The 8,905-nt window shown below is 44.2% G+C and overlaps 1 protein-coding gene across 2 annotated transcripts in view; it reads right to left on the reverse strand.

Annotated features, from left to right (window-relative positions):
* SERGEF (secretion regulating guanine nucleotide exchange factor) overlaps positions 1 to 814 on the reverse strand; it is a 248,780-nt gene extending 247,966 nt beyond the window's left edge. For both annotated transcript variants that reach the window (XM_005896770.3, XM_070384045.1), the window contains exon 1: positions 666 to 814. In XM_005896770.3, coding sequence (XP_005896832.2) covers positions 666 to 725 — 60 coding nt within the window. In that variant the 5' untranslated portion in view covers positions 726 to 814. The remainder of the gene's footprint in view (positions 1 to 665) is intronic.
* Between the last annotated feature and the right edge of the window lie 8,091 nt (positions 815 to 8,905).

Here is an 8,905-nt window from a genome sequence, read left to right on the forward strand (position 1 = left end):
GACACTGTGTCTGCTTGTTCCCGTGCATCTGGCCGGATGCCTGCCACGCTCTCCTGTGCACAGGCTCTCCTCTTGCCCAACCACGATACATAAAGATGACCCCGTCTCTCAATGCTCTGGTCAAACCAACACCAGCGCAGTCTCCCACACTCCCAGTGCAGGCAGGTTCCAATCACAGCCGAATATCTGCAACTATGCAGGGTCTCGCCGCGTGCACGGTTCAACACGGCAGGCCCCACACCAAAAGGATGCTCCAACCAGGCGGGGGTGGAGCTGGGGAAAGGCCTCCATCCTCCTGGCAACGGGAGGGTAAGAAGCACAGGTGGCCCCACAGGGCGGTAGTCTCTGCACAGAGCCCGCCGCGCGGTCTTTCCCAGCGCTATCGAGGCCTGAAGTCTGTCGCGGACTCACACACTGTGTCCGGGTAGCAGGTTCTTTCCTCTGCGCCGCAGCTCCTCCGATCCGAAGCCCCTAAGTCACCCCACGAAGACCCTTCCCTCCCGATCCTCTTCTACCCAGACCCCAACCCAGGATCCTCCAACCCGGAGCGCCTCTCGGACCTCGACCACTGGGCCCCAGGGCCGCCCACGCCCAGGCCGGGGGCTTCCCAGGGTCTGTGCGACCCTCAGTCCCAGCTGCCTCGGCCCGGGGGCGGAGTCACGTACCCAAGCGAAGAGCGCGGCAGCTGTAGGGACGGCCTCCGAGGAGTGCGGTTCTGGCTCCATGCGGGCACTCTCAGCCCGCGCTTCCGGGGGGGCCGGCGCGAGGACTGGCCCTCCCGGAGAGAGGGCGGGGCGGGGGCGGGGCCGTCTCGGGCGGGGGGCGGGGCGGGGCGGGGGCGGAGCCCTCCTGGGCAGTAGGGTGGGACCCGCCAGGGAGGGAGCGGGGCGGGACCGGCCGGGCAGGGGGTGGGGCGGGGCCCGCCAGGGGAGAGGCTTGCCGAAGCGGGGCAGGCCTGGGAAGGGATTGGTGAAGGGTGTGCGGCGCCCACGCCGGGGAAGGGTCTGCGGCTGGCTGTGGGCCGCCCCCTCTTGCAGCTGCTAACCTGGCGCCGGCGGGAGCGGGTTTGCAGCTCCCCCATCACCCCGCCCCGGCGCGCTACGAGCGTCTCCGCCCCCTGTCTCCGGTCTCGCCCGGCAGCTTGGCGTCTCCTTCCCTCCCCTCGCACTCTATTTTTAGTAATAATTCTGTACGCTTGCGCTACGCTAAACCGTTCAGAAAGCTCGCTCAGGTTAGAGCCCCATGACGGCGCGGAGTGGCGACAGAACGGGGATTGCATCACCATTTTGATGGGGAAGAAATTGAGCCTGGGAAGGGAGGTGGAAAGGGTCCTGACTCTGTGTCTTAGGCCAAACTGGCTTCGGGCCTGCTTTGGTGTGCAGTTTGCAAGATCGAAGGGTGCTTCCTAGTGGGCGAATGTAGTGTCTTACAGCGTTGCTCAACGCCCTCAGCTCCTGGCACGGAGCGGGAACTCACCCCCGGATACTGAACTAAGGAGGCTGGTTTTCAACTGATTCCTGCCTGCCAGAGCGGCCTTCTAACCCTCAGCGCTTCCAGCATAGTCCCTGCCCGGATTCTGATCATCAGGTAATAACTTGGATAATAACAATGATTTTCATCCAGCAAAAATTTTCATATAAAACAGCTTTTATCAGACACACCTTCATACACTATCGGACAATTTTTCTGAAGGAAAATGTAGCAAAGAATACTACGAATATGAAGATAGCAATTCCACTTCTGTTCATTTATCACAAGAAAAAAAATTGGAACTATGCACAAACCCTTGTACTCCAAGTTATTCATTATGGCGTTACATATAATAGTAAAGAACTTAGAATCTAAAGTCCTTAAAGTTCAAAAACAAATTGATTAAATTGTATAGCCATGCACTTGAATACTAGGCTGCCATTAAAAAAAAAAAACGTTTTGTAAAATAGTAACAGAAATATTCATGATGTATAATTAAAGCAAATATTATATCAATTTCATGCACACACACGCTGGGTGTCGGATTACAGGTGATTTTTATTTTCTTTTTTGTACTTTTTGTACACAACCCAGACTCCAAGCCACAACTTATCTTGTGGGTACAAATGGGGTCACATTAAAAAGATAGTCCATATTCAGTGGTTCTTGACCCCTCTGCTGACACAAGCCTCCAGTACTCATCACCCTTTATACCTGAGAGGCCCTTGCTAGTGTCTCCCTGAGCTCTTATAGTATTTCCCATTCTTTCACTCCACCCACTCCTTGGTGTTTCTGCCTAAAGACCACTTAAGGGCAGCACCTCATGTTTACCTGTCCAATCTGTGGCATCTTGAAAACATGGAGGACCATGCTAATAAAAATGAAAACCTTAGAGGCAAAGCAGCTCTTTGTTCTCAAGAGAACTTGATGTGCAAAAACTATACTGTTTGCTAATTGTTTTTAAGTTAAATGATTTAGTGAAAGTCACTCAGTCGTGTCCCGTTCTTTGTGACCACATACAGCCCATGGAATTCTCCAGGCCAGAATACTGGAGTGGATAGCTGTTCCCTTCTCCAGGGGATCTTCCCAACCCAGGGATCGAACCCAGGTCTCCAGCATTGCAGGCAGATTCTCTACCAGCTGAGCCACCAGGGAAGCCTGTTTTATAAGAGTGGCCTTTTATATGATCAGACTATCGTTCCTTTTTTTAAAATTAATTAATTGATATTTTTGGCTGTGGTGGATCTTCATTGCTGCACACAGGCTTTCTCTAGTTGTGGTGAGCAAGGGCTACTCTTCATTGCAGTGTGCAAGCTTCTCATCGCAGTGGCTTTTCTTATTGTAGAGTATGGGCTCTAGGCATAGGACTTCAGTAGTTGCAGCACACGGGGCTCAGCTGCCCTGCTGCAGGTGGTATCTTCCCCAAGCAAGGATCAAACCCTTGTCTCCTGCATTGGCAGGTAGACTCTTAACCACTGGACCACTAGGGAAGTCCCTGACCATTCCTTTTAAGCATATGTAATAGTATAAAATGAGACCCTCCTCATCTCCATTTGGCTAGGACTCTTGGGCTTCCCTGGTGGCTCAGAGGTTAAAGCATCTGCCTCCAGTGCGGGAGACCTGGGTTCGATCCCTGGGTCGGGAAGATCCCCTGGAGAAGGAAATGGTAACCCACTCCAGTATTCTTGCCTGGAGAATCCCATGGACAGAGGAACCTGGTAGGCTACAGTCCATGGGGTAGCAAAGAGTTGGACACGACTGAGCAACTTCACTTTCACTTTCACTAAAGTAGTAAGTGCCAATTACTCCCACATTATAAAATGAGGTACAAAACCACCAAAGCAGAGCTTGTGAAGGTGTCTAGAAACCTTCACATACCCTGGAAGTCTATGAAAGAGGTTGAAGAGGTTGAAAGAGAAGTCTGAGAGGATACGTGCAATATTGTCAGTGTACTACGAATCCTGCCCATTTTGTGTCTAAGGAAAGGCAGGTGTCAGCAGGGCCACTGAGAGCTTGGCATGTATCCCTCCATGTTGGGACCAGGCAGGTTGCTATCTGGGCTTCCCTGGTGGCTCAGCTGGTAAAGAATCCCCCTGCAATGCGGGAGACCTGGGTTCAATCCCTGGGTTGGGAAGATCCCCTGGAGAAGGGAAAGGCTACCCACTCCAGTATTTTGGCCTGGAGAATTCCATGGACTGTACAGTCCATATGGTTGCAAAGAGTCAGACACAACTAAGCGATTTTCACTTCAGGTTGCTGTCCAGTTCATGCTGAGAAATATCCAATGGCTTCTGGCCAGATAACTGCTCTGATAGTGAGCAGAGATATTGTTACTTTGGAGGGGTCTTTCATGTCCAGAGATTTTAAGACAAAGAATGTCTGAATATCTCCTATGTGAGTGTTTCCCATGCGTGAGCAAATTGCCCAGGGTATAGTGTTAGACTCAGCCCATGGGAATTTCTGGAGGGCTGAAGGGACCCCCACAGGAGAGTTGACTACTAGATCCATAAAGGCTGAGCGAGATGAATTCAGCATCCCATTCAGAGACATTAATATACCCGAATTAAGAGATTCCAAGAAATAAGAAGTAGGAAGCTCTTTCAAAACACCCACAGACAATGAGTCAACACTAAATACTTACCAAGTACAGAAAGCATATATACCAAGTCAATAGCATCAAACCAAAAAGAACTTCTTACTCCTTACCTCTCCTCCTCATCACCATCCCCAAACCCTGGTGGAGCCAGAGGCATTCTTGTGAGTAGAGAATGAGCCACAAGAAAATAAAAACACAAAGCACATCTCTTCCTTTCTCAGTTCTAGAGGAGAAGAAAAACTTTAATCTTAAAATTTATAACACTGGAATTTTTAAATACTGAAATGAGAGAAACAGCTTAGAAGCTAAGGACTTAAAGTGAGCAGAAAATTCAATACAGGAACCTGAGATTTCATCCAAAGGGGCATATGAAGGAACAACCTAGAGTCAGTTTTCATAGTGAGAGGATCTGGAAGAATACAGTTGTTACTCAGTTTCATCCCTTGAATATACACGCATCAGTACTTTAACTAACTTATATTATCAAGTTATATCCCTTAATACAATTTCTTGAAAGTGTTGCAGTGAAGCTACTATCAATATTTGAACTATGTACATACCACTGACTAGCTCTTCCCATTAGCAGCTTGGTTGAGTTTCAGTTCTTGAATGAAGCTCAGTTCAGTTCAGTCGCTCAGTCATGTCCAACTCTTTGCAACCCCATTGACTGCAGCACGCCAGGCTTCCCTGTCTGTCACCAACTCCCCAAGCTTGCTCAAACTCACGTCCATCGAGTCAGACATGAGTTTGAGCAATGAAGCTAGATACAAATTATTTGATGAATTATTGAATGAAGCTAGATTTGAATTATTTGATGGTAACACTGTCAGGTGCCTTGTCTCCCCATAAGAGGAAAATATGAAGTTTTTTGAGTATACGGAATATATCTGTATACGATACAGGTTAGGAAGTTTTTTCTTTTAGATTATCTTATTTGATCCTGTCAATATTACTGGTATAATAAGTATTGTTGGGATCATTATTTTATAGATGAGAAAGCTGAGGCTCAAAGAAATTAAATGATTTACTCCAAGGTCAGATTTCCACAGAATATATGCAGAAATAGCTAATATATGCAGAATTTAGAATATATGCAGAATATATGCAGATTAGCTAGCTACAGACCAGTTCTCTCACCAAAAACAATTAGGAAAGATGGGAAAATATTTTTAAAATTTGTTTTAAGTCATTGGAGAGCTATGAAAGCAGCCAGAACTTGGAGGGCCAGGATCTAAAAGCTGAGAGATTTCATTTGGCACTACTTTTCTACTTGAAGCATTTGTTAATTAGCAAGCAGTGACTTGGAGGCTAAGAAGCTGGGCTCAAAGAAAAAAAGGAGCTGGGCTGAAAGCAGCAGCTGAGAAGCTGAGAAACTGAACAGTACTTTTAGCAATTTTATGCGATCAGGAGGAGTAAGAGTAAAGGAAAGGAGAGCAGAAGTCCAGGATCCCCAAGGAAAAGCTCTGGTACATACTCAAAGCTCTCCTCTGAGATTCCCAAAGAGCTGCACCCTAAGAGTAGAGGTGACCTGGAAATAGACCAGCCCTCAAAGACTGAAGTGTATCATCAAGTTGACTTAGCTCCTACTTGGACTAAGCACTGCCTGCTCAAGCAAAAGTTAATTTCTTCTGGAGGAAGATAAAATCATCCAGAAGCTATGAAGGATTTCTGATAAGGAGGTTAATGATTCTTTGCTGTTGTTCAGTGGCTAAGTCAGGTCTGACTCTTTTGTGACCCCGAGGAGTACAGCATGCCCGGCTCCTCTGTCCATGGGGTTCTCACTGGAGTGAGTTGCCATTTCCTTCTTCGGGGATCTTCCTGGACCAGGGATCAAACCCATGTCCCCTGCATTGGTAGGCTGATTCTTTACCACCGAGCCACCTGGGAAGCCCCAATGATTCTTTACATATGGCTAATAAGTTTATTTTTACAGAGTCCTCTCACAATGTAATTCTTACAATAACCCAGGAAAGTACATCTAGCCCACTTAACAGATGAGAAACACAGGACTGAAACTTTATCAAGAATTCCAAAAACTGGTTACTAGGTTTTCCAGGTGTATTTGATTTCACTTATATCACATATTCATAGGCTTTTTAAAAGGAATAAGGATGTTACAGATTTTTGAAACTAATAAAATTCTAATATACATTTAAATCCATTTTCAACATACATTTGACAAAAAATATATGCTTATTGAAAACATAAATTTTGTGTCCTTTTATTATCCAAATGACTAACAAACTTTCAAATCATAAATGTGTATCACATTGTAAAATAAAGACAAGACTGAAATAAGACAACAGTGTCTTTATACATTTCCTAGAGAGTAATATACAAACTCTATTATGTGTTGCTCTAGTAATTCCAGGATTTTTTCTTTCAGTTTGGACACACTTTGGTGTGTCATTACCACTGTATAACTCCAAATGACAAAATAGGCAGATTAAGAAATGTAGGCATTCTGACAACCAGATTTTGAAGCGTTCGTTCTTCAAAAAGTCAGGAAAATACCATCTGTGTCTCTGAGTAATAACTCACTGATTAACCATTATGAACCGCACTTTTGGTTCAAGTCTGTTCTGATATTTGAGTAAGTATTAACATATTCCTTGAGGCTTTGAAGAAATATATTTAAAATGCATGAAAACTCTAAGACTCTCAGGATTCCTCATTTACCAAACATCACAAATTCAGAGTTGCAAAAATCTGACATCAATCATAAAATGTTTCCATTATTCTGAAGATGTGAATTATAATTGTTGTGTCTTTAACATTTACTTTAGTGTGCTTTAATCATAGTGATTTGAAATACCATCATTTAAAAATTCAATAACTATGATTCTTTACCATAATCAAGGTTGTATGAAAATAACCAGACACAGTATGCATAATTTTTTATTTGCTATCTATCATGGTTTGCTTCATAGATTTCCTTGCAACCAAATACTATAAACTACTTAACCAGTATTTCAAATGGTTTCAGATTAACTGACTTAGATCTAGTACTATCAAAGGTATATTTAACAGTTGATCAGCTATTAAAATTTACAAGTAATGTAAAAATCTGAAGTACCATAAATTACTCTTCCTAATTCTATTTCCTTGTATAACATAAAATGAAATAAATTTTAAGAGTTTTTAAATTTTCCTTTGAGGCCTAAAAAGGATTAAAATATCTAGTGATCTGTTGGAAAAAAATGTTAAATGATATACAATTTGACTATTAATGTGAAAAAAATTAAGGACACAGTTTTTAAAGTAGCTGATTATGAACAGAAAATTGGCTGAAAATATGACCCTGGCTTCCCTGGTGGCTCAGACAGTAAAGAATCTTCCTGCAATGCAGGAGATTCAGGTTCCATCCTGGGGTCGGGAAGATCCCCTGGAGAAGGGAATGGCTACCCACTCCAGTATTTTTGCCTGGAGAATCCCATGGACAGAGAAGTCTGGTGGTCTGCAGTCCATGGTATCACAAAGAATCAAACACGACTGAGTGACTAACAGTTTCAGTTTCATTCACCATTAATAGAAATGAGATCACTGGGAGAGGAAACTGATGGAGCACAATATTCAGGTGATTCTGAGTTCCTTTTTGGACCTATAGAGTTTAAAATTCTTGGCAGGGCTGCCATTATGCACAACCCCATTTCATTCTATGTAAATAGTGTGACAAGAAGTTACACAACATTGGCCTAATTTATGGGGCATTAGATGGAAATATCTAGTAGGCAGTTGGATTTAAAAGGCAAAAACTCAAGACAGGTGTTAAGAGTTAGAATTGCAAATATGGGACACATACGGAATAAGAATTGAAGTTATAGACACGGATGACATCTCCATGAACAGAAAGCAGAGAGAAAAGAGGGCCAAAAGCAGAAACTTGAGGAAAGTCTTCTTTTCGTGGGTGGGGGGAGAATAGGAGCAAACTGAAAAAATAAAGCCTGTCCTGTGGCCTCCAGAGTTACCCGTTAATACCAGACCTGCTCCTTGTACTACACCGCTGACACCACATAAAAGCCAGTGCTAGCTACCTTCACTGTTTCAGTGTCAGTCTGAAAACGCTCTTCCTGACATTTCTTACACCATTTTCTTCCCCATTTCCCCACCCTATACCCTCACGCCTGGCCTTCCTATTTATGGTCTCTGCTTATACCTTGGAAATAAAGTGCTTGGCACTGCTTTCCAACTTTAACTTGGTACGTCTCTCCTCTGTCTCAGTTTGAACTCTCCCTCTTAACAACACTGTCTCCTGCTAACCTGAGGACATTCTCTGGGGCTGCATGTCTGAGTTCAGGGCCTTGCAAGTGGCACACCCACCAAGTTCCCTTTGGCCTCCTGAGTAAGGCAGATCGTGTAAAACATACAGAGTGCCATAGAAAGAAAAGACCATCCCCAAGGAGGATGGTCACTCGGCAGGGGCTCCCTAGTGCCTACAAAATAAAGTCACAAATTCTTAACGATTATGTCCCAATCAGCCTTTCTAGATTTAGATACTCCTATTTCCCTATAAGACATTACACTTAAAATTAGACTATCTGCTCTTTACTAGGCATGTTTCATATGCAAAGCTCTCTCTGCTTTTGCTCAGGCTAGCAGTGGAGAGAGTTGGTTTCCTATTAAATTGAGGCATGTGAATGTGACCAAGCTTGGCCCAAATTTGATGATAAGTAAGATACTGTAGAAATAAGAGGATCTTAGATAACAATATGGATTAGCTCCATAATAACCATCAAGGTATTTTAAGTGATCATCATTTTACTCAAGAAGAACTGGGGAAAATAAAATCAGGCTAAGAATAGATTTATCCATTGGGTCAAGCAAATTCTCTATAAAAAC

This window comes from Bos mutus, chromosome 15 (genome assembly GCF_027580195.1).
Source record: "Bos mutus isolate GX-2022 chromosome 15, NWIPB_WYAK_1.1, whole genome shotgun sequence".
Taxonomy (NCBI): Eukaryota; Metazoa; Chordata; class Mammalia; order Artiodactyla; family Bovidae; genus Bos; species Bos mutus.